The following is a 25484-nucleotide window of genomic DNA, read 5'->3' as shown; positions in this document are numbered from 1 at the left end:
ATTAAAAAGATAACACAGGATGATAGAATTGTAAAAAAAAGTCAAAATAATGCTTATCTAAAGTACAAAGCTACGCTGACCTTCTGACCTTCAACACATTCAGGTTATCTTAGCATAAAGTTTGAACAGAACTTGCAATTGGACATTTTGAAAGAACTAATAATTGCGATATCATAATCACTCCTATCGCCAATGAACATTCCAAGTGAAATATGTTCCCTTTTCACTTTTTTCGTTCACTAACTTTTTTTTTCGTGAAAAAAATTCCCTTGTTGTGAAATTTGTTGATGAAATTTTGTAAACATTGAACATCTGTTGTATACAAAATCAACTATTGTAAATGAATTGTTCACAACAAGTTCGCGATAGCAATTTTCACTTCGAGGGGAATGAAAATTTCAAAGGAACAAAAATTCCACTTCTATTGGCGATAAGAGTGAATAATTTCTTTGAAAATACGACTCCATTACTTAACCGTTAATTTTCACGTCATTTAGATTTACCTTGTATGGCCATATTTAGTCACTCTCAATATTTGTGTCACTAATTTATCAGTGATGCCAGATGTTATAAGTTCTTTAGAGACTAATATTGTTAAAAAACCTAGGCAATGTTAGTTATTCGCTAATATTAATTAAGCGATTTTGTCTTTTATGTATTGAATAGTGTGAAAAATGAGTTATTTTTAAAACTTAAGACTAAGTTTAAAAGAACACAGATGGTCAGAGGTCAAAGATCATATTCGTGAATACCAATCCTTAAGAAAAGTTTAATTTGGTCTCTTCATACTTAAAAAAATTTGTTGCCTTAAGCTTTTTAACGCTATTTCTCTTTTTCTTTGGCATATTAATCTGGCAACTTTATGTTTAGCTGATCTTACTTATACATATGTTACATTTTGCGTGAATAGAAAACGTCTTGGGTTTTTTTACTTATAACTTACGCATTTATAAACCGATTTTGTAGATTTTCTATAATAATATTCAAGAAACTATGGGCTGCCATTAGTCAATATAATAAATTCCAAAAGTTGTCTAGGGCCCGAACATTTTCAAAATATATTGGTCAGTGCACCATTAAGGTCATAAATTTGAAATTTATAAGCCGATTTCTTGGATTTTCAACAGCAATATTAAGTAAACTATAAACCATCATTAAAACTATTAAATCCCAAAGATAACTGACGCCTTGAAAAAACTTAATTTCTTTAAGCGACTTCAATTCGTTTGAAGTGTTTTCTCTGCTTTTAACTTATTAGAACTCTAGAGCGGGCTGCATTTTTGTCTGCCCCCTAGATTCTGTTTAAATTCTTTTGACTTTTGCTATTCTCTCATCTTCCTCTTTTTTAGATAAACAAAAAATGCCATTTGTATTGTATTTAGGTGTTGTCTCGTGTATATTTATTTAACTTTCTGCCAGTCAGTCAGTCTCTGTTTGTGTATTAAAGTATTATTTATGTGTTTTTTATTGTTTTTTTTTTTCGTAGTAGCATTTTTTTATATTATTGTCTAAACTGTTTTTTAAATACAAATAACTAAAATAACATACACCTTGACTTTGATATTTTTTTGTTTAGTATATTTTTACTACTAGTCAGTCATTTATTTAAGTATTATTTTTTTGTTTAACGTTTTGTTTGATTTCATTCATTCATATCTAAACAAAAAAAAACACAAATGTACGTGTTTTTTGTGTGATTGTAGACATTCATTCATTCATTGATTGAAAAGTGAATGAGTGAAGAACAAAAAAAAAATGTATTTAAAATTTCGCACTTATTTATTTATTAGCCACAAACCAACAGCTGCCAGTAGCAGCAGCATATGCTGCTACTATAGCTGTAGGGATTTTTAAAATAGCAATTTTTATTAAAAATAATTGAAACTTTTTATGAATAAGAGTGATTTAAAAACAGAAATGTTTTATTTTTAGGAAGAAAGTAAACAAATTTTGAAGTATTTCATTATAATTCTAGTGCTTGTCAAATAGTAATTGTTCTCTACACAGGATATCATAAATAGTTGTTCTTTTTTAAAGATTTAAATAAATTTCTGCTATTTCTTACATTTGAAATTAGTAAAAATTCCTTTTATTATTAATTTAAAACTTACTTTATGTAGTTTTAACAAAAATTGCTATAATTTATTAAAATTCTAAAAATTTCCTTCTAAATTCCTTTTAAACTAAACAAAACAAATTTAAATGTCAACTTTCCCTGCTATTTAACATATTCAAACTATGGTAACACCAATATAAGTATGGCAACACCTGTTTAATGTTTATACTTCTGCCACCAAACAGGCAATTACGCTGTTTATAACAAGTGTTGTCATTGTTGTGATTTAAACAAAACAAAAAAAGTGGCGCCAAAAACCGTTAATTTATTTTAATACATACCCACTCATTTTGTTTACCTTTTTAATTATTGTACAACAACAACACCTAACGATACTAAAGAGTGTATTTGAGAGTTTTGTAAACCCTTCAAATAATAATGCATTGCGTGTAGTTATTGTTGTTGGTTTTTTGTCTATTATTAGAAATATAATGTTAAATATGCAACATGCATATTTATATGAATGCTTTTTTTCGCTATCTCTCTTCCCTTCCCTCTTTCTGTTAACAGTTTTAATGTTTTTAAAAGTTTATTGACACAGTTTTATTCATTATTTACAATTAAAATTTTTAAATGACGTTGTGTGGAATTATTATTAATTAAAAATTAAATTTTTCCATTGATTGAAGAGTAATGTATGAATAATATTGTTTATATTTAAAATTTTAAAACATTTTTTTATGAATATTACATGAGTCACACCTTTCCTTTAATAATAACAAAATTTCTTAGAATGTTAAGACTTACGTATTTAAAGAGAAAGGTGGACTCAGTTAATAGTTACTTTCTAGTTCAGTTCTATTTCAGTTATGCTTCAGTCCTAGTTCAGTTCTGTTCTGTTCTAGTTGAGTTCTAGTTAAGTTCTAGTTCAGTTCTAGTTGAGTTCTAGTTCACTTCTAGTTCAGTTCTAGTTCAGTTCTAGTTCAGTTCTAGTTCAGTTCTAGTTCAGTTCTAGTTCAGTTCTAGTTCAGTTCTAGTTCAGTTCTAGTTCAGTTCTAGTTCAGTTCTAGTTCAGTTCTAGTTCAGTTCTAGTTCAGTTCTAGTTCAGTTCTAGTTCAGTTCTAGTTCAGTTCTAGTTCAGTTCTAGTTCAGTTCTAGTTCAGTTCTAGTTCAGTTCTAGTTCAGTTCTAGTTCAGTTCTAGTTCAGTTCTAGTTCAGTTCTAGTTCAGTTCTAGTTCAGTTCTAGTTCAGTTCTAGTTCAGTTCTAGTTCAGTTCTAGTTCAGTTCTAGTTCAGTTCTAGTTCAGTTCTAGTTCAGTTCTAGTTCAGTTCTAGTTCAGTTCTAGTTCAGTTCTAGTTCAGTTCTAGTTCAGTTCTAGTTCAGTTCTAGTTCAGTTCTAGTTCAGTTCTAGTTCAGTTCTAGTTCAGTTCTAGTTCAGTTCTAGTTCAGTTCTAGTTCAGTTCTAGTTCAGTTCTAGTTCAGTTCTAGTTCAGTTCTAGTTCAGTTCTAGTTCAGTTCTAGTTCAGTTCTAGTTCAGTTCTAGTTCAGTTCTAGTTCAGTTCTAGTTCAGTTCTAGTCAGTTCTAGTTCTAGTTCTAGTTCTAGTTCTAGTTCAGTTCTAGTTCTAGTTCTAGTTCAGTTCTACTTTCAGTTCTGGCTCAGTTCTAGTTCAGTTCTAGTTCAGTTCTAGTTCAGTTCTAGTTCAGTTCTAGTTCAGTTCTAGTTCAGTTCTAGTTCAGTTCTAGTTCAGTTCTAGTTCAGTTTCTAGTTCAGTTCTAGTTCAGTTCTAGTTCAGTTCTAGTTCAGTTCTAGTTCAGTTCTAGTTCAGTTTCTAGTTCAGTTCTAGTTCAGTTCTAGTTCAGTTCTAGTTCAGTTCTAGTTCAGTTTCTAGTTCAGTCTAGTTCAGTTCTAGTTCATTACTAGTTCAGTTCTAGTTCAGTTCTAGTTCTAGTTCAGTTCTAGTTCTAGTTTCTAGTTCAGTTCTAGTTCAGTTCTAGTTCAGTTCTAGTTCAGTTCTAGTTCAGTTTCTAGTTCAGTTCTAGTTCTAGTTCAGTTCTAGTTCAGTTCTAGTTCAGTTCAGTTCTAGTTCAGTTCTAGTTCAGTTCTAGTTCAGTTCTAGTTCAGTTCTAGTTCAGTTCTAGTTCAGTTCTAGTTCAGTTCTAGTTCAGTTCTAGTTCAGTTCTAGTTCAGTTCTAGTTCAGTTCTAGTTCAGTTCTAGTTCAGTTCTAGTTCAGTTCTAGTTCAGTTCTAGTTCAGTTCTAGTTCAGTTCTAGTTCAGTTCTAGTTCAGTTCTAGTTCAGTTCTAGTTCAGTTCTAGTTCAGTTCTAGTTCAGTTCTAGTTCTGTTCTAGTTCAGTTCTAGTTCAGTTCTAGTTTAGTATTCTTAGCCTATAATTAACTTTTCGAAGATCATTATTATTGATTGACACGTAAAAATAATAGGTAATCTTGCAACTCCTGCACAGTCTTGCTAATTAACATTATAAATATGGCAACCTTTACCAAACTCTTATTACTCATCACTTAACAGTTATTTATATTCCTCTGTCCCTTTTCTCACTATCTTCTTCCTGGTAAAAATTCTCACCACAAAAACCAATACAAGTTTCACTCAGTGACAAAACAAATGACGTTTATAACAATTTCACAATGACAACAATAACAAATAATAAAGATTTTATTTGATTTATTATATAAATATAAAAATTTATAAATGTATTGAGGCAAAACTAAAGTAAATTACTTTTTGTGGTTTATTAATAAAACGCCTTTCTATATTATTATATTTTCCGGTTTTCTACATTTAACAAAGATGATTCATTGCAAAAATTAAAGACACAAAAAAAAAAATAACTTAAGTTTTCTATATAAAATATTTTTATTTAGAATTTTATTTGCACGTAAATGTACGTACCGCTCAAACGTTTTACTACATACTTATTTTTGAACTTGCCAAACAGCTGTGCTAATTAAAATGCAAATAATGAATGAGTAACAAAACTAATGACCGCAAAACAACAACAATTATACCTACAGACAGATATTTATTATTGTAAATTGTAGTATAATTAAACAAACAAACGACTATTTAAATAAGTAATTAAATAATAAAAAAAGAAATTGTTTATATAAATAATATAAAATAAAATTATTAAAATATAACCAGAAATTGGAAAAGATAGAAATATGAGAGTATCATAAAGTTTAAAAATAATGTTTTCTTGCCTTTTCGATGGTTAGAGGAAGATCCACGTATACTTTACGAAAATTGTCAAATATTACTCATACCACCCGTATACACGTAGTATTTTTCTATATCTAGGAGCTTAGAATATTTTTTAACTCTGTTAGTTCAGTTCAGTTCTAGTTTTGTCTTGATCAGTTTTAGTTCAGTTCTTGTTTTTGTTCTGGTTCTAGTTCAGTTCTAGTAAAGATTTAGTTCAGTTCTAGTTCAGTTCTAGTTCAGTTCTAGTTCAGTTCTAGTTCAGTTCTAGTTCAGTTCTAGTTCTAGTTCTAGTTTCTAGTTCAGTTCTAGTTCAGTTCTAGTTCAGTTCTAGTTCAGTTCTAGTTCTAGTTCAGTTCTAGTTCTAGTTCAGTTCTAGTTCAGTTCTAGTTCTAGTTCAGTTTATTCTAGTTCAGTTCTAGTTCAATTCTAGTTCAGTTCTAGTTCAGTTCTAGTTCAGTTCTAGTTCAGTTCTAGTTCAGTTCTAGTTCAGTTCTAGTTCAGTTCTAGTTCAGTTCTAGTTCAGTTTCTAGTTCAGTTCTAGTTCAGTTCTAGTTCAGTTCTAGTTCAGTTCTAGTTCAGTTCTAGTAGTTCTAGTTCAGTTCTAGTTCAGTTCTAGTTCAGTTCTAGTTCAGTTTCTAGTTCAGTTCTAGTTCAGTTCTAGTTCAGTTCTAGTTCAGTTCTAGTTCAGTTCTAGTTCAGTTCTAGTTCAGTTCTAGTTCAGTCTAGTTCAGTTCTAGTTCAGTTCTAGTTCGTTCTAGTTCAGTTCTAGTTCAGTTCTAGTTCAGTTCTAGTTCAGTTCTAGTCAGTTCTAGTTCAGTTTCTAGTTCAGTTCTAGTTCAGTTCAGTTCTAGTTCAGTTCTAGTTCAGTTCTAGTTCAGTTCTAGTTCTAGTTCAGTTCTAGTTCAGTTCTAGTTCTAGTTCTAGTTCTAGTTCAGTTCTAGTTCAGTTCTAGTTCAGTTCTAGTTCAGTTCTAGTTCAGTTCTAGTTCAGTTCTAGTTCAGTTCTAGTTCAGTTCTAGTTCAGTTCTAGTTCAGTTCTAGTTCAGTTCTAGTTCAGTTCTAGTTCAGTTCTAGTTCAGTTCTAGTTCAGTTCTAGTTCAGTTCTAGTTCAGTTCTAGTTCAGTTCTAGTTCAGTTCTAGTTCAGTTCTAGTTCAGTTCTAGTTCAGTTCTAGTTCAGTTCTAGTTCAGTTCTAGTTAGTTCTAGTTCAGTTCTAGTTCAGTTCTAGTTCAGTTCTAGTTCAGTTCTAGTTCAGTTCTAGTTCAGTTCTAGTTCAGTTCTAGTTCTAGTTCTAGTTCTAGTTCTAGTTCAGTTCTAGTTCTAGTTCAGTTCTAGTTCTAGTTCAGTTCTAGTCTCAGTTCTAGTTCTAGCTTCTAGTTCAGCTTCTAGTCAGTTCTAGTTCAGTTCTAGTTCAGTTCTAGTTCAGTTCTAGTTCAGTTCTAGTTCAGTTCTAGTTTCAGTTCTAGTTCAGTTCTAGTTCAGTTCTAGTTCAGTTCTAGTTCAGTTCTAGTTCAGTTCTAGTCAGTTCTAGTTCAGTTCTAGTTCAGTTCTAGTTCAGTTCTAGTTCAGTTCTAGTTCTAGTTCAGTATAGTTCAGTTCTAGTCAGTTCTAGTTCAGTTCTAGTTCAGTTCTAGTTCAGTTCTAGTTCAGTTCTAGTTCAGTTCTAGTTCAGTTCTAGTTCAGTTCTAGTTCAGTTCTAGTTCAGTTCTAGTTCAGTTCTAGTTCAGTTTAGTTCAGTTAGTTCAGTTCTAGTCAGTTCTAGTTCAGTTCTAGTTCAGTTCTAGTTCAGTTCTAGTTCAGTTCTAGTTCAGTTCTAGTTCAGTTCTAGTTCAGTTCTAGTTCAGTTCTAGTTCAGTCTAGTTCAGTTCTAGTTCAGTTCTAGTTCAGTTCTAGTTCAGTTCTAGTTCAGTTCTAGTTCAGTTCTAGTTCAGTTCTAGTTCAGTTCTAGTTCAGTTCTAGTTCAGTTCTAGTTCAGTTCTAGTTCAGTTCTAGTTCAGTTCTAGTTCAGTTCTAGTTCAGTTCTAGTTCAGTTCTAGTTCAGTTCTAGTTCAGTTTAGTCTAGTTCAGTTCTAGTTCAGTTCTAGTTCAGTTCTAGTTCAGTTCTAGTTCAGTTCTAGTTCAGTAGTTCAGTCTAGTTCAGTTCTAGTTCAGTTCTAGTTCAGTTCTAGTTCAGTTCTAGTTCAGTTCTAGTTCAGTTCTAGTTCAGTTCTAGTTCAGTTCTAGTTCAGTTCTAGTTCAGTTCTAGTTCAGTTCTAGTTCAGTTCTAGTTCAGTTCTAGTTAGTTCTAGTTCAGTTCTAGTTCAGTTCTAGTTCAGTTCTAGTTCAGTTCTAGTTCAGTTCTAGTTCAGTTCTAGTTCAGTTCTAGTTCAGTTCTAGTTCAGTTCTAGTTCAGTTCTAGTTCAGTTCTAGTTCAGTTCTAGTTCAGTTCTAGTTCAGTTCTAGTTCAGTTCTAGTTCAGTTCTAGTTCAGTTCTAGTTCAGTTCTAGTTCAGTTCTAGTTCAGTTCTAGTTCAGTTCTAGTTCAGTTCTAGTTGAGTTCTAGTTCAGTTCCAGTTCAGTTCTAGTTTAGTTCTTGTTCAGTTCTAGAACAGTTCTTATATAGTTCGAGTTTATTAAAAATATAAAAATTAAACAGAAAATTAAAAAATTTAATTGTTTAAATTTGTTCCCATAATATTGTGGTTTATGTTTTCAACCACATTATGTCCTTGTCATCATATATTTTTTCCACATTTTTGTTGTATTGCATTTAGCAATATTTTTTCATCCAATAACATTCCAAATTGGAATTTCCAGTTGAAACTTGGCAGCTGCCTAGTTACAAAATGTATAAAAAGAAACTAGCAACAAAATAAAACAAATTTATCAGCATCAGCAAAAACGTCATCATTATTACTGTTATCATCCATCATCATGATAATAATGAACAATACTGAAACATCATTATGACGTTTTTGTGTATAAGCATATTGTGTGTAAATGTCAGAAGCATCATCATTATACAACAACAACAACTTCATAATCATCATGTTTACTTGCCTAGACTAGCATTTTAGTTGCAAGAGCAACAACAGCAATAATAGCACTAAAAATTGCAGCTTAATTTGCTGCTATTGTTTATATTACTTGACTTGTTATTTGTATGTGTGTGTATGTTTATGTTTACATATTTTTTACCCACAATGTTGCCATTATTTCTCACCCAAGGTGTTGCCATTAAGAGTTTTCTCTACTCTCTGTTACTACTCGTTTACTCCGCAAAACAAAAACAATTTTTATTTAATGTAGAATTTTGTTTATTTTTCTTCTTTTTTTCTTTGAAATATTTGAAATCCTTTAAAATGGCATAAAACAAACATAAAATGTTTAAACAAATAGACTAGTGTTATAGCTTCGACTTCTGCTGCCAACGAATTGGCCAATTCCAACACAATAGAGACACAAACACAACAACAACAAACTGAACAAAAACAACAGCAGCTAAATCAACAACAGGCAGCTGCCCAAAGTTTTAATACAATTACTTCTACAACAACTAATACAACAACTTGTACCTCCACTTCCCCCTCTAATATAACTTCTTCCTCCTCCTCCTCTTCTACTGCAAATACTAGTAGTACTTCTACTTCTACCGCTTCAATTATTATTAACATTCCCAATTCTTCTATTCCTTCTACAACTATTACCACAACTTTAACTAATCCTGCTACTATGCAACTACAACAACAACAACAACAACTATTGGAACATCAACAACAATATATTGATTTACATCGTTTTAATCATCCACAGAATAATATGGTGCGCACTGGTACCGGCGGAGGAGGTGGCAAAGCGGATGCCAAACCTCGTGGTCGTATGACAGCCTATGCCTACTTTGTACAGACATGCCGTGAAGAACACAAGAAAAAACATCCCGATGAGACAGTTATATTTGCTGAATTCTCCCGCAAATGCGCTGAAAGATGGAAGGTAAGTTTTAATTTTTCTTAATTCTTCTTTTTTATTTAAAACCTTTTTATGTTTAAAAGAAAACTAAAGTTCTTTTAAATTAGTATTATTTTTAAATATCTTGGAACTATAGTTTTCTTTTATCTGACTTAATCGCCAGAAACTTTTTTTCGTTAAATAACTTCCCTAAAGAGTGAAATTATATTTAGAAATAGACGTTTAGTTTTAAACAATTTTTACAGAAATAAATCAATTTTTCTTGATAATTACAACTTAAACAATCCATAATTTGGTTTAAAACCGATTTCCTAGTTTCTTATATTTTTTGTTCTAATTTTATTAAAAAAAAAAATTTCCCTTTTTAAGATTTTCCAAAAAAATATCGCATTAAATGTTAGTAATGTTTTTCTTCAATTAAGGTTTTTAAATAATTTAGCATTTATGTCCTTCCGTTTATTTAAAAATAACTAAAAATTTTTCATGTCGATCATAAGATTTACCGGGCAGTACTTTTAAAATTTGCCTACTTTTTCCAAAAAACCCTTTTCCAAAAAGGAAAAAAATCAGTCAATTTCTATTATTTTCGGAAAAAATTTAAAATATTCTTAAATCCCTTAAGTATTTATAAATCTAGCTTTGTTTTTACGGTTTTTAAGGGGCCTCGAGAATATAATCTCTTAAATCTCCCTGTAAATAAACGAATTTGTTCTCTTCTCTATTTAAAAATTCCAAAAATTAATGTTTCTGTTCGATTTAAGAATTAAAAAACAAAAACTAAAACTTAAATAAAAATCAAATCAGTAGAAATTGACCGATTTTTTCCCTTTTTTCATTCCTAGATACTCAAATCCACCGAGGAAGGAAAAGATGTAAGTGTGATTGATTTATAGGGACCCACCCACTAAAACTGTGTGTTTGATCTAATGGGATTATATCTCTCTCTCTTGTGGTATTTATAAACACACTAATAATATTGCGTGAGTTATAATTAACAAAAAAAAATTGATTTCTTTCTGTAAAATGTTTTTGTAATTAAATTATTCTTCCAGCATTTACAGTTCAAATTGAATTCAAATTTATTTCTAGGACAGATCTAGTTCAATGTTAGTTCAGTTCTAGTTCAGTTCTAGTTCAGTTCTAGTTCAGTTTACTTCAGTTCTAGTTCAGTTCTAGTTCAGTTCTAGTTCAGTTCTAGTTCAGTTCTAGTTCAGTTCTAGTTCAGTTCTAGTTCAGTTCTAGTTCAGTTCTAGTTCAGTTCTAGTTCAGTTCTTAGTTCTAGTTCAGTTCTAGTTCAGTTCTAGTTCAGTTCTAGTTCTAGTTCAGTTCTAGTTCAGTTCTAGTTCAGTTCTAGTTCAGTTCTAGTTCAGTTCTAGTTCAGTTCTAGTTCAGTTCTAGTTCAGTTCTAGTTCAGTTCTAGTTCAGTTCTAGTTCAGTTCTAGTTCAGTTCTAGTTCAGTTCTAGTTCAGTTCTAGTTCAGTTCTAGTTCAGTTCTAGTTCAGTTCTAGTTCAGTTCTAGTTCAGTTCTAGTTCAGTTCTAGTTCAGTTCTAGTTCAGTTCTAGTTCAGTTCTAGTTCAGTTCTAGTTCAGTTCTAGTTCAGTTTAGTTCAGTTCTAGTTCAGTTCTAGTTCAGTTCTAGTTCAGTTCTAGTTCAGTTCTAGTTCAGTTCTAGTTCAGTTCTAGTTCAGTTCTAGTTCAGTTCTAGTTCAGTCTAGTTCAGTTCTAGTTCAGTTCTAGTTCAGTTCTAGTTCAGTTCTAGTTCAGTTCTAGTTCAGTTCTAGTTCAGTTCTAGTTCAGTTCTAGTTCAGTTCTAGTTCAGTTCTAGTTCAGTTCTAGTTCAGTTCTAGTTCAGTTCTAGTTCAGTTCTAGTTCAGTTCTAGTTCAGTTCTAGTTCAGTTCTAGTTCAGTTCTAGTTCAGTTCTAGTTCAGTTCTAGTTCAGTTCTAGTTAGTTCAGTTCTAGTTCTAGTTCAGTTCTAGTTCAGTTCTAGTTCAGTTCTAGTTCAGTTCTAGTTCAGTTCTAGTTCAGTTCTAGTTCAGTTCTAGTTTCAGTTCTAGTTCAGTTCTAGTTCAGTTCTAGTTCAGTTCTAGTTCAGTTCTAGTTCAGTTCTAGTTCAGTTCTAGTTCAGTTCTAGTTCAGTTCTAGTTCAGTTCTAGTTCAGTTCTAGTTCAGTTCTCGTTCAGTTCTAGTTCAGTTCTAGTTCAGTTCTAGTTCAGTTCTAGTTCAGTTCTAGTTCAGTTCTAGTTCAGTTCTAGTTCAGTTCTAGTTCAGTTCTAGTTCAGTTCTAGTTCAGTTAGTTCAGTTCAGTCATCTAGTTCAGTTCTAGTTTCAGTTCTAGTTCAGTTCTAGTTCAGTTCTAGTTCAGTTCTAGTCAGTTCTAGTTCAGTTCTAGTTCAGTTCTAGTTTCAGTTCTAGTTCAGTTCTAGTTCAGTTCTAGTTCAGTTCTAGTTCAGTTTCTAGTTCAGTTCTAGTTCAGTTCTAGTTATTGTTCTAGTTTCAGTTCTAGTTCAGTTCTAGTTCAGTTCTAGTTCAGTTCTAGTTCAGTTCTAGTTCAGTTCTAGTTCAGTTCTAGTTCAGTTCTAGTTCAGTTCTAGTTCAGTTCTAGTTCAGTTCTAGTTCAGTTCTAGTTCAGTTCTAGTTCAGTTCTAGTTCAGTTCTAGTTCAGTTCTAGTTCTAGTTCAGTTCTAGTTCAGTTCTAGTTCAGTTCTAGTTCTAGTTCTAGGTTCTAGTTCAGTTCTTAGTTCTTCAGTTCTAGTTCAGTTCTAGTTCAGTTCTAGTTCAGTTCTAGTTCAGTTCTAGTTCAGTTCTAGTTCAGTCTAGTTCAGTTCTAGTTCAGTTCTAGTCTCAGTTCTAGTTCAGTCTAGTTCAGTTCTAGTTCAGTTCTAGTTCAGTTCTAGTTCAGTTCTAGTTCAGTTCTAGTTCAGTTCTAGTTCAGTTCTAGTTCAGTTCTAGTTCAGTTCTAGTTCAGTTCTAGTCAGTTCTAGTTCAGTTCTAGTTCAGTTCTAGTTCAGTTCTAGTTCTAGTTCAGTTCTAGTTCAGTTCTAGTTCTAGTTCAGTTCTAGTTCAGTTCTAGTTCAGTTTTTCTAGTTCAGTCTAGTTCTAGTTCTAGTTCAGTTCTAGTTTCAGTTCTAGTTCAGTTCTAGTTCAGTTCTAGTTCAGTTCTAGTTCAGTTCTAGTTCAGTTCTAGTTCAGTTCTAGTTCAGTTCTAGTTCAGTTCTAGTTCAGTTCTAGTTCAGTTCTAGTTCAGTTCTAGTTTCAGTTCTAGTTCAGTTCTAGTTCAGTTCTAGTTCAGTTCTAGTTCAGTTCTAGTTCAGTTCTAGTTCAGTTCTAGTTCAGTTCTAGTTCAGTTCTAGTTCTAGTTCAGTTCTTGTTTTAGTTTTTAATTCAGTTCTAGTTCAGTTCTAGTTCCAGTTCTTGTACAGTTCTGGTTTTAGTTTAGTTCTAGTTCAGTTATAGTTCAGATCTAGTTTAGTTAAATTTCAGTTCTAGTTTTAGTTCAGTTCTGGTCCTAGTATTAGTTCAGTTCCAGTTCAGTCCGATAATAAAGCACTATTCGAATCTTAAACCCTGATCGAGAACAATTTGAAAAAAACTCACATCTCTACAACATTTAATTACTTTTCTCATAACAATCATTGAAAGCATTTAAGAAAAACAAAAAAACATTTTGTGTGAAAATTTACACTTAACGGTGATGAGATAAGTAAGAAATAAAAAATATAAAAATAAACACTTATTCATACGAAACGACGCCTTTAAACAATGTCAGATAAAAGTAATACTTATTTGTAAAAATAGAATAAAAATAAAAAGGCAAAGTTTTTACAAGTGTAAAGAGTGAAAGTTCTCTTCATTTGTTTGTATTTATATTTTATAAGTGGGTCTTTTTTAATACGTCCTTGTAAAATATTCTATACTTGTTGTTTAATTTTTTCACTTCTTTATTTTTTACAACTCTCAACTACATATTACTACTTTTTCTTCTATCTATATTTTTTTATACATAAAAAAGAATATACATCAAGCATCATTATTGTATAGGAAAATATAAACTGAACCAAAAGAAAACAATCAAACAAATGCAAGTTTTATGATTCTAGAAAAAGAATATGCCTTTTTTATGGAGAAAAAATTTGTTCAAGAGTTTTTTTTCTACTTCGTTTTACTTTGAATTTAGATGTTTGTATATGTGGTACCCATACAAAAAGAAGTAAGAATATGTTGGAAACCTTTTCGAGTTGGTAAAGACAAACTCCAAAACAAGAAGTTCAAGTTCTTTTTATTTTTTTCTTTATACTTTTATTGTGAATGATGACGATGATGTATTCAGACATTATGTGAGAAATAAAAGATTCCTGCTTAAGAGGTGTTTTGAAAAAAGGCAGTAAAAATATATTTTCTTATAACAGAAATTATTAACACTTTTACTTAAGTTTTTGTTAGTTTCGTTTAATACATATTTTTTTAAAGCAAAATTTTCTTTTAAATCTTTAAACTTTTAGTTTCTAAATTTTTTTGTTAAACTTTTTTCCTGCAATTTGTATCTATTCCTTCAATATATGCAATTTATCATTGTATAAATCTTACTTAAATGTCACAAACATTTTATCATTCTCATCGTTGTCGTCATCATCATCATCATCTTCTGCTGCAGTTTTGTTGCCTGTTGGTTATTCAACCATGTTTTGGTTTTCTTTTTCTCTTCGTCTTCTCTTCAGCAAGTTAGAATTAGTTTATAAATTTATATACATATTTTACGTATGTATTATGTCTTTTAGATAACATTTTTATATCACACGACATGTTGTCGTCATCTTTTTGATTTTAAGTTTATACTTTTTATTACGTTATCCTTTTAGTTGGAATTTTAGATTATTACAGAAAGCTCTACAAATTAGTTTTAGTTTAGTTCTAGTTCAGTTCCACTTCAGTTCTAGTTAAGTTCAATTTTAGTTCTATTTGGGTTGTATTTCAGTTCTAGTTCAGTTCTAGTTCAGTTCTAGTTTAGTTCTAGTTCAGTTCTAGTTCAGTTCTAGTTCTAGTTCAGTTCTAGTTCAGTTCTAGTTCAGTTCTAGTTCAGTTCTAGTTCAGTTCTAGTTCAGTTCTAGTTCAGTTCTAGTTCAGTTCTAGTTCAGTTCTAGTTCAGTTCTAGTTCAGTTCTAGTTCAGTTCTAGTTCAGTTCTAGTTCAGTTCTAGTCAGTTCTAGTTCTAGTTTAGTTCTAGTTTAGTTCTAGTTTAGTTCTAGTTAGTTCTAGTAGTTCTAGTTCAGTTCTAGTTCAGTTCTAGTTCTGTTCTAGTTCAGTTCTAATTCGTTCTAGTTCAAGTTCAGTTCTAGTTCAGTTCTAGTTCTGTTCTAGTTCAGTTCTAGTTCAGTTCTAGTTCAGTTCTAGTTCAGTTCTAGTTCAGTTCTAGTTCAGTTCTAGTCAGTTCTAGTTCAGTTCTAGTTCAGTTCTAGTCAGTTCTAGTTCAGTTCTAGTTCAGTTCTAGTTCAGTTCTAGTTCAGTTCTAGTTCAGTTCTAGTTCAGTTCTAGTTCAGTTCTAGTTCAGTTCTAGTTCAGTTCTAGTTCAGTTCTAGTACAGTTTCTGTTCAGTTCTAGTACAGTTCTTGTTCAGTTCTAGTTCAGTTCTAGTTCAGTTCTAGTTCAGTTCTAGTTCAGTTCTAGTTCAGTTCTAGTTCAGTTCTAGTTCAGTTCTAGTTCAGTTCTAGTTCAGTTCTAGTTCAGTTCTAGTTCAGTTCTAGTTCAGTTCTAGTTCAGTTCTAGTTCAGTTCTAGTTCAGTTCTAGTTCAGTTCTAGTTCAGTTCTAGTTCAGTTCTAGTTCAGTTCTAGTTCAGTTCTAGTTCAGTTCTAGTTCAGTTCTAGTTCAGTTCTAGTTCAGTTCTAGTTCAGTTCTAGTTCAGTTCTAGTTCAGTTCTAGTTCAGTTCTAGTTCAGTTCTAGTACAGTTCTTGTTCAGTTCTAGTTCAGTTCTAGTTCAGTTCTAGTTCAGTTCTAGTTCAGTTCTAGTTCAGTTCTAGTTCAGTTCTAGTTTAGTTCTAGTTCAGTTCTAGTTCAGTTCTAGTTCAGTTCTAGTTCAGTTCTAGTGCAGTTCTAGTTCAGTTCTAGTTCAGTTCTAGTTCAGTTCTAGTTCAGTTCTATTTCAGTTCTAGTTCAGTTCTAGTCAGTTCTAGTTCAGTTCTAGTTCAGTTCTAGTTCAGTTCTAGTTCAGTTCTAGTTCAGTTCTAGTTCAGTTCTAGTTCAGTTCTAGTTCAGTTCTAGTTCAGTTCTAGTTCAGTTCTAGTTCAGTTCTAGTTCAGTTCTAGTTCAGTTCTAGTTCAGTTCTAGTTCAGTTCTAGTCAGTTCTAGTTCAGTTCTAGTTCAGTTCTAGTTCAGTTCTAGTTCAGTTCTAGTTCAGTTCTAGTTCAGTTCTAGTTCAGTTCTAGTTCAGTTCTAGTTCAGTTCTAGTTCAGTTCTAGTTCAGTTCTAGTTCAGTTCTAGTTCAGTTCTAGTTCAGTTCTAGTTCAGTTCTAGTTCTAGTTCAGTTCTAGTTCAGTTCTAGTTCAGTTCTAGTTCAGTTCTAGTTCAGTTCTAGTTCAGTTCTAGTTCAGTTCTAGTTCAGTTCTAGTTCAGTTCTAGTTCAGTTCTAGTTCAGTTCTAGTTCAGTTCTAGTTCAGTTCTAGTTCAGTTCTAGTTCAGTTCTAGTTCAGTTCTAGTTCTAGTCAGTTCTAGTCTTCTAGTTCAGTTCTAGTTCAGTTCTCTAGTTCAGTTCTAGTTCAATTATGTTGCAGTTCTGAATCAATTCCAGATTGCTCTTTTTAGTTTAAATGTTGATCCCATTAAGGATCCTTATATTTTTAACTCCTTTATCTTTAATATTTTTATAAATTTTCTCATTTCTCTTCGTTTTCTACTTCATGTGTCAGTCGTCTGCCAGCCACTCTTCTTTTAAAATTGTCTGGCATTTAATATTTTGCTGTTATCTTTCCTATTATTCTTTAGTATATAAATTTTTTGTTGTGTTGCAATCTCCTGCTTTACGTTTCTGTTCCTCCAACGAAATTTTCATATTATATTGCATGACATGCCGTTTCTCTGTACATATATTTTGTTGTTGCTGCACAAAAATATATATATATTCGAACGAAGAAAAAAGCAATTTATAAAGTGCCAAATATGAGGCTCATAAAGGGGTTTGAAGAGCAAAAGGAGGAAGGAAAAAAATGGTTTTTGCTTGGATGGTTAGTTAGTTGGATGGCTGACTGACTGGCTGGCTGGCTGGTTGGTTGCCGGGCTGGTTTGTTCGTACGTTCTTCGTTCATTATAGAGCTTTGTAGTGTTGCTGTTGGATTGCTAAATGTGTAGACTATAAAATACAATGCGACGGAGCGTAGTAAAATATAGGGTTCTTGGGAAACATAAATATGAATTATATTTTTTCCATTTCGTTTCATTTTTCTGTTGGTAGCTACTTTTCATGATTTTCATCATCAGCAAGACAGACTTTCGTAAGACAAGAAGCCACTAATAAAGCTAGAGTTTAAGAACTGGAGCAGGTTTTAGAAAAAGTTTTTTTATGCTTTCGTTATATTAAATATTTGGTAATGTAATGGTTGTAATTTTATTAATATTTTAAATATTTTAGATTACATATTTTTGAGGTTATGTTTAACAAATTTTTGAAAATTTAATATTTAAGTTCATTTCATTACATTTCAAATTTTAGTGGCAAGAGTTAATTACTCCCAACTTCCGCCCCTAATTCTTTAACATTTTAACATAATTTTTCAAAATTCTTTTAATATCTTTTTGTGTGTTGAGGTTATGTTTTTACAAATTTCCATAAAACAAATTTTACTTATTAATTTCCTTTTTCAAAATTAACCCAAATTTTACCAACATACATACTTCTTAAATCATTGTGTTTTGCTTTATTTGTTTTTCATTACTTCAGTTTAGATTAAACAAAATTTTTTGGCGAAAAACACTTTAAAAAGAACGTACTCAACCTAAAATTAAAATTTATTATACTTTGGTATTGTTTTTGTTGTTGTTATTGGTGTTTTTCTGAAGGCAACACCCCACTTAAACACCCACTTTCCACTCCAACTACTATTACTCCTACCACCACCATCATCAGCCACCACCACCAGTGACGTCCTTATAAAATTTAAGATATCAACCCTCATACTCTACGACCTCTACCTCCCCCTCGTCCTCCTGCTGCTTAAAAACACAATTGTGGTTGCTATTTTTGTGTTATACAGAAATTTTTATTTTGAAACATTCTTGTATAAAGAAAAATTTAAAATAAAGCAAGTTTAACTTAATGTTTTTTATGGAAAATTTCCATGTCAAATCTTTTTGGGTAACTTAATCATAAATTTAATCATTCTTATAACTGATCTGTTGTTATCTTTAATCTATCTAAAACTGCAGCAGATCTTGTACTTTAATAAATCATTTCCTCTTTTTTATTTATTTTTTTATTTTGTTAACACAACACATCGAGAGTATGTTTTAAATCACAAAAATGTTGACTGTAATAAAGCAAAAGTAAATAATGAAAGAAAAAAATAATAAAATATATCGGCAACTTAAGGGAATTGTCTTAAATGGTGTTAAATTTATAGCAAACAGAAAAAGAATGTTGAAGGCAATATATTCAATTTCTTGTGTTTTTGCTCTAAAAGCAAAATTTACACTTGAAAAAGTCTCAAATTTTTCCTTAAAGTCATCGTCATCATCATCTGCATCAGCAGCAAACAACACCCACTCCGCTAGCAAATTGGAGCTGCTGAAAAGCACACTACCGAATATAGGGATTAGGTTTTAGCTTCGGTGGTGAACCGAAACTATTAAGGATGTAATATAGGTTTTGAAATAGTATAATTATAGTTCAGTTCTAGTTCAGTTCTAGTTCTAGTTCAATTCTAGTTCAGTTCTAGTTCAGTTCTAGTTCAGTTCATTTCTAGTTCAGTTCTGGTTCAGTTCTAGCTCAGTTCAGTTCTAGTTCTAGTTCAGTTCTAGTTCAGTTCTAGTTCAGTTCTAGTTCAGTTCTAGTTCAGTTCTAGTTCAGTTCTAGTTCAGTTCTAGTTCAGTTCTAGTTCAGTTCTAGTTCAGTTCTAGTTCAGTTCTAGTTCAGTTCTAGTTCAGTTCTAGTTCAGTTCTAGTTCAGTTCTAGTTCAGTTCTAGTTCAGTTCTAGTTCAGTTCTAGTTCAGTTCTAGTTCAGTTCTAGTTCAGTTCTAGTTCAGTTCTAGTTCAGTTCTAGTTCAGTTCTAGTTCAGTTCTAGTTCAGTTCTAGTTCAGTTCTAGTTCAGTTCTAGTTCAGTCCAGTTCAGTTCTAGTTCAGTTCTAGTTCAGTTCTAGTTCAGTTCTAGTTCAGTTCTAGTTCAGTTCTAGTTCAGTTCTGGTTCAGTTCTAGTTCAGTTCTAGTTCAGTTCTAGTTCAGTTCTAGTTCAGTTCTAGTTCAGTTCTAGTTCAGTTCTAGTTCAGTTCTAGTTCAGTTCTAGTTCAGTTCTAGTTCAGTTCTAGTTCAGTTCTAGTTCAGTTCTAGTTCAGTTCTAGTTCAGTTCTAGTTCAGTTCTAGTTCAGTTCTAGTTCAGTTCTAGTTCAGTTTTAGTTCAGTTCTAGTTCAGTTCTAGTTCAGTTCTAGTTCAGTTCTAGTTCAGTTCTAGTTCAGTTCTAGTTCAGTTCTAGTTCAGTTCTATTCAGTTCTAGTTCAGTTCAGTTCTAGTTCAGTTCTAGTTCAGTTCTAGTTCAGTTCTAGTTCAGTTCTAGTTCAGTTCTAGTTCAGTTCTAGTTCAGTTCTAGTTCAGTTCTAGTTCAGTTCTAGTTCAGTTCTAGTTCAGTTCTAGTTCAGTTCTAGTTCAGTTCTAGTTCAGTTCTAGTTCAGTTCTAGTTCAGTTCTAGTTCAGTTCTAGTTCAGTTCTAGTTCAGTTCTAGTTCAGTTCTAGTTCAGTTCTAGTTCAGTTCTAGTTCAGTTCTAGTTCAGTCTAGTTCAGTTCTAGTTCAGTTCTAGTTCAGTTCGAGTTCAGTTCTAGTTCAATTCTATCTAGTTCAGTTCTAGTTCAGTTCTAGTTCAGTTCTAGTTTAGTTCTAGTTTAGTTCTAGTTCAGCTCTAGTTCAGCTCTAGTTCAGTTCTAGTTCTATTTCAGTTCTAGTTCAGTTCTAGTTGTAGTTCAGTTCTAGTTGTAGTTCAGTTCTAGTTCAGTTCTAGTTCAGTTCTAGTTCAGTTCTAGTTCAGTTCTAGTTCAGTTCTAGTTCAGTTCAGTTCTAGTTCAGTTCTAGTTCAGTTCTAGTTCAGTTCTAGTTCAGTTCTATTTCAGTTCTAGTTCAGTTCTAGTTCAGTTCTAGTTCAGTTCTAGTTCAGTTCTAGTTCAGTTCTAGTTCAGTTCTAGTTCAGTTCTAGTTCAGTTCTAGTTCAGTTCTAATTCAGTTCTAATTCAGTTCTAATTCAGTTCTAATTCAGTTCTAATTCAGTTCTAATTTAGATTAGTTCAGTTCTAGTTCAGTTCTAGTTCAATTTTAGTTGAGTTCTAGTTCAGTCCTAGTTTAATTCTAATTGCGTTGTTTAGTTCTACATCAGTTCTTATTTAGGTTTAGGTCGTGAATCAATTTAGTTCCAATTTTGCTTCATTTCTGCATCAGTTTTAGATCAGTTCTTATCTGATTAGATGATTCGCGTTTAGTTGGCTCTCAGTTCTTTTTAGTTTAGTTCTAGATATCTAATCAACAACCGAACTATTACAGCAACCATTTTTGATTAGAATAAATATTATTTACGTTTTAGTTTCGGTAGAACTCTACCGCTCCAAGTGTTGTGCAGAAAAACACTTTATTTTTTTTTTCTTTTTGCCTTCCAACAATCAACATCTTCATGATGTTCAACATCATTATCATCATCAACTATTTTTACTGTGTACGTACGTTATATTCTGTTCTGTGCTGTGTTCTCGAATTCAGTTCAGTTCGTTGGTGCCTTGAACAGCTCAGGCGTGATTAAATAAATTATGTTGGTTGTTGTTGTTGCCAGTATAAAAAAAGAGGTGGTATACGTTTCGTTGAAAAATGGGTGGAATGAGTAGAGAGAGGGGGAGTGGGGATTTTAACCAGAAAAGTAATAAGGGTTGTGTGAGTGTGTGTCATGTTTCCTTTTTCTCTATATATAAATTTTGTGTGCAAAAGTTCACGAAGGGCTCACAAGCAATTTATCCAAGCTGCTGAACTGTGTTTTTCTATGCCATTTTTGGCATACAAAATAACTATTAAAGTGAGATGCCAAACTAAAAATAGATTCGAACATTTTTTAGTTTAAAGAGTTTAAAAATTTGGAATATTATTTCTCTAAATTGTTGAAGTTTAAAATTTCCATCCATTTTGGTTCAGTTCTATTTGAGTTCTAGTTCAGTTTTATTTCAGTTCTAGTTCAGTTTTAGTTCTAGCTCAATTCTAGTTCAGTTCTAGTTCAGTTCTAGTTCAGTTCTAGTTCAGTTCTAGTTCAGTTCTAGTTCAGTTCTAGTTCAGTTCTAGTTCAGTTCTAGTTCAGTTCTAGTTCAGTTCTAGATCAGTTCTAGTTCAGTTCTAGTTCAGTTCTAGTTCAGTTCTAGTTCAGTTCTAGTTCAGTTCTAGTTCAGTTCTAGTTCAGTTCTAGTTCAGTTCTAGTTCAGTTCTAGTTCAGTTCTAGTTCAGTTCTAGTTCAGTTCTAGTTCAGTTCTAGTTCAGTTCTAGTTCAGTTCTAGTTCAGTTCTAGTTCAGTTCTAGTTCAGTTCTAGTTCAGTTCTAGTTCAGTTCTAGTTCAGTTCTAGTTCAGTTCTAGTTCAGTTCTAGTTCAGTTCTAGTTCAGTTCTAGTTCAGTTCTAGTTCAGTTCTAGTTCAGTTCTAGTTCAGTTCTAGTTCAGTTCTAGTTCAGCTCTAGTTCAGTTCTAGTTCAGTTCTAGTTCAGTTCTAGTTCAGTTCTAGTTCAGTTCTAGTTCAGTTCTAGTTCAGTTCTAGTTCAGTTCTAGTTCAGTTCTAGTTCAGTTCTAGTTCAGTTCTAGTTCAGTTCTAGTTCAGTTCTAGTTCAGTTCTAGTTCAGTTCTAGTTCTAGTTCAGTTCTAGTTCTAGTTCTAGTTCAGTTCTAGTTCAGTTCTAGTTCAGTTCTAGTTCAGTTTTTGTTTAGATCAGGGATTCAAAAGATTCTTTAGGTTTTTTTATTCGCCAACCTATGGGCAACTTTAAAAAGTATTTTTAAAGCCTGATTTTTTTCATACTTTTTTTTACAAATAATATGACGGCAATAATCCCTCTCTTGTGTTATTATTTTTGTTGTTGTTTGCATTACTGCCATTTGTGCCAGGCTGACACTGCTGGTGCTGCCTGCCCCCATCTTTTACCTTCCCTACTTCCAATTTTTGTATTCCCCTGTTCCCGTTAGGAGATTAAAAACACTGAGACGACGACTAACATTACTGTGAATGTTGTTGAGTTAGTGTGTGTATGTGTTTGGTTTTTTCCTCATTTTTTGTATATAAATGAGTACGACAGCAGTTGTGTGTCCTTCCCTACACTGAATACTGAATTTTAAAACAAAATTGTAAGGAAGAGAGTGTCTGTGAGTGTAAAGTTGAAAGGAAAACACAAAAAAGTAAGAACGTTATAAAATTTTATTAAATCTGGGGAGTTGGGCGTTAAATTAATTGGTATTCTTGTATTTTACGTCGTAGTTTATTTTTCATTTCTTTGTTTTTGTTGTTGGTTTGGTGCCCATCAAAACTTAAATGTGTTTTTAGTTTTTTTTTTTTTATATTTTTATTATTTTAATTTTTGCTTTATTCTGTTCTTTTTTCATTTTATTTTCTTAGGAAATTAATTTAATTTAAACTATTTGTTTTTTATTATTATCCGGGATAGATTTGCTTTGGTCGTCTGTTGGTTTTTTTTGTTGTAAATTTAAAATTTAAAAATGTAGAATTTCTCTATGAAACTTAAATTAAAGCATTTGCTTATTTTCTTTGATCCTTTAAGGAATTTTAAACAATTGGTATCAGGGTCTTTAGGAGACAGACTTTTGGAGAGGTTTTAAAGGTTATGATAAAATTTCTCAATAATTTCATTTAATTAAACAGAAACAAATCATTTTTTTTTTTGTATTTCACATAAAATTTAGATTTAATTTTGTTTAAAATATATTTCAATTTTTAAAAAATGTTTAATTTTGTAAAATTTTGAAAATTTCCCTTTAAGTGAAATTATTTTTAAGCAGGATTTTAAAATTTTATGGCCAGAATTTGTCAATATGTATGAAAATTTCCCTTAGTTTGAAAAATGTCCCTTTAGGGGAAATTTTAAGATTTTTAAGAGATTTTTGTATTTTTCATATTTAAGACGAATAAAAAAGAGAATTCGATAAAATTTTGAAAATATCCCTTAATTTGAAAAATTTCCTTTTAAGGAAAATTTTAATTAAACAAGAAAATTTTTTTGGATTTTTCAACTTAATGGCGAAAAATAAGCAAGAATTCCGCAAAATTTTGAAAATTTCCCTTAATTTGAAAAATTTCCCTTTGAGGGAAATTTTAATTAAAGAAGATTTTGAAAAGATTTTTGGATTTTTTAACTTTATGGCGAAGAATAAACCAGAATTTGGTAAAATTTTGAAAATATCCCTTAGTTTGAAAAATTTCCCTTTAAGGGAAATTTTAATTAAACAAGATTTTGAATTTTTTTTTTGATTTTTCAACTTTATGGCGAAAAATAAGCAAGAATTCCGCAAAATTTTGAAAATTTCCCTTATTTTGAAAAATTTCCCTTTAAGGGAAATTTTAATTAAAGAAGATTTTGAAAAGATTTTTGGATTTTTTAACTTTATGGCGAAGAATAAACCAGAATTCGGTAAAATTTTGAAAATATCCCTTAGTTTGAAAAATTTCCCTTTGAGGGAAATTTTAATTAAACAAGATTTTGAAAATTTTTTTGGATTTTTCAACTTTATGGCGAAAAGTAAGCAAGAATTCCGCAAAATTTTGAAAATTTCCCTTATTTTGAAAAATTTCCCTTTGAGGGAAATTTTAATTAAAGAAGATTTTGAAAAGATTTTTAGATTTTTTAACTTTATGGCGAAGAATAAACCAGAATTCGGTAAAATTTTGAAAATTTCCCTTAATTTGAAAAATTTCCCTTAAAGGGAAATTTTATTTATGAAAGATTTTTAAAAAACTTTTGAAGTTTTTAACTTTATGGCGAAGAATAACCAAGAATTTCGTAAAATTTTGAAAATTTCCCTTATTTTGAAAAATTTCCCTTAAAGGGAAATTTTTGTTAAACAAGATTTTGAAAAGATTTTTGGATTTTTTAACTCTATGGTGAAGAATAAACCAGAATTCAGTAAAATTTTGAAAATTTCCCTTATTTTGAAAAAATTTCCTTTAAGGGAAATTTTTATTAAGCAAGATATATACAAGATTTTTGGCTTTTTCATCTTCACGGCGAAGAATAATCAAGACTTCAGCAAAATTTTGAAAATTTCCCTTATTTTCAAAAATTTCCTTTTAAGGGAAATTTTATTGAAACAAGATTTTAGGATTTGTCAACTTTATAACGAAGAATCAGGATTCGGCAAAATTTTGGAAATTTCCCTAATAAAAATCCTTTTGAGGGAAATTTAAGTTAAACAAGACTTTTTAAAGATTTGTGGATTTTCCGACTTTATGGCGAAGAATTCATAAGAATTTATAAAAATTTTGAAATTTTTTTTAATTTTTGTTGAAATTTTAAGAAATTTTAAAACTTTCTTTTTAATTAGATTTTTGTTAATGAATTGTTTTCCCATTTTCTTTTATTTATTTTCAGACAATGGTTGACAAGGAAAAGAAACGCTTCCACGAAATGGCTGAAAAAGACAAAGCTCGTTATGAATTGGAAATGCAAAATTATGTACCACCCAAGGGTACCGTAGTGGGACGCGGCAAGAAAAGGAAACAAATGAAAGATCCCAATGCGCCGAAACGATCATTGTGAGTTCGTAGAAAACAATCTTTTTAGAAAAAATTTGTAGTTTTTTATATTTGAAGAGTGAAGAAAAATAAATAATTTAAAATTCTCTTTTTTACGCAATTGCAGATCTGCCTTCTTTTGGTTTTGTAATGATGAACGTAATAAAGTTAAAGCTCTTAATCCCGAATATGGTGTAGGCGATATTGCTAAAGAGCTGGGACGTAAATGGGCCGATGTAGAGCCGGAGGTTAAACAGAAATATGAATTAATGGCTGAAAAGGATAAGGCCAGATATGAAAGAGTAAGTTTGTGGCAGGAAGTGTTTGGTTTTAAATAAATTTTAATGTTTTCTTTTGTTTTTTAATAGGAAATGACCGAATATAAAACAAGTGGGAAAATTGCTATGTCCGCCCCCTCTATGCAAGCACAACAGCAAGCGGCGCAAAAGGCGGCCTTACTGGCAGTGGCTGCTCAACAACAGGCAGCCCAGCAAGCAGCTCAACATCATGATGAGCATGATGATGACGATGGCGAGGGTGACGATGATGAAAATCAATAGATTTAAAACAAAAACAACAACAACAAAAACAAATATTAATATGCCCAAAATGTTGCTTATGAGATATACAAAAACTAAAACAACAACAACAAAAAGATTACACACATACAACAAAAATAAGAAATTCACTAATTCCGTTTGCTAAAAAAAAACCTTTTTGTGCTCCCCCTCCTCCTTTTTTAAGTTAAAATTTGAATATTTTTTTTATTGAAATGTTTTCCTTTTTTTTTAGAAATTTTTTACCCTGTAAGCGTAAAATTAACTCAAACTACAACAACAAAACGAAATTTTCAACCATACTCTCTCTCTCTTTCTTGCTTTCTTACTTCTTTAACTCTCACTTTTCTTACAATATTATTATGATGTTTATTATAATTAATATAAATAATTCTCTTAATATATAAAATACAGCATTATTAAAACTACTTTTTTTTTCATTTAAATTAAATACAGAAACAAAACAAATTTATTTTCATTATAAATTAAGAAAATTTTGTTTTATTTTTTTGTAATAATTTAAACAAAAAACAAACTCATACAAACAAAACAACAAAGAAAATTACTGTGTAATTTTTTTCTACAATTTTTTTTTTTTTTTTGCAAATTACCTCAAGTAATTGATTTTTTTATTAATATAATTTTTATATATATATTTTTTTTTTAATTGATAAAACCCCCTACGTCCTTCACTACCTAACAAAATTTTGAACAACAGAATTATATAAAAGCAAACCAACCCCCTCTTCCCTTTCA

At 31.1% G+C, this 25484-nt stretch overlaps 1 protein-coding gene across 8 annotated transcripts in view; it reads left to right on the top strand.

Annotated features, from left to right (window-relative positions):
- LOC119600733 (high mobility group protein DSP1) overlaps positions 1 to 24999 on the top strand; it is a 64997-nt gene extending 39998 nt beyond the window's left edge. For 6 of the 8 annotated variants that reach the window (XM_037951208.1, XM_037951209.1, XM_037951206.1 and 3 more), the window contains 5 exons: positions 9070 to 9249; positions 10068 to 10097; positions 24029 to 24192; positions 24299 to 24473; positions 24540 to 24999. In XM_037951208.1, the coding sequence (XP_037807136.1) occupies positions 9070 to 9249; positions 10068 to 10097; positions 24029 to 24192; positions 24299 to 24473; positions 24540 to 24731 (741 nt within the window). In that variant the 3' untranslated portion in view covers positions 24732 to 24999. The remainder of the gene's footprint in view (positions 1 to 9069; positions 9250 to 10067; positions 10098 to 24028; positions 24193 to 24298; positions 24474 to 24539) is intronic. The other 2 variants (XM_037951210.1, XM_037951207.1) reach the window with 1 other exon arrangement.
- Positions 25000 to 25484: the final 485 nt, after the last annotated feature.

The sequence above is a fragment of the Lucilia sericata genome, unplaced genomic scaffold (assembly GCF_015586225.1).
Source record: "Lucilia sericata isolate MDLA Ls3-8-SP2 unplaced genomic scaffold, ASM1558622v1 Contig000119F_arrow, whole genome shotgun sequence".
Lineage (NCBI taxonomy): Eukaryota > Metazoa > Arthropoda > Insecta > Diptera > Calliphoridae > Lucilia > Lucilia sericata.
This window is presented reverse-complemented; position numbering and strand designations above follow the sequence as displayed.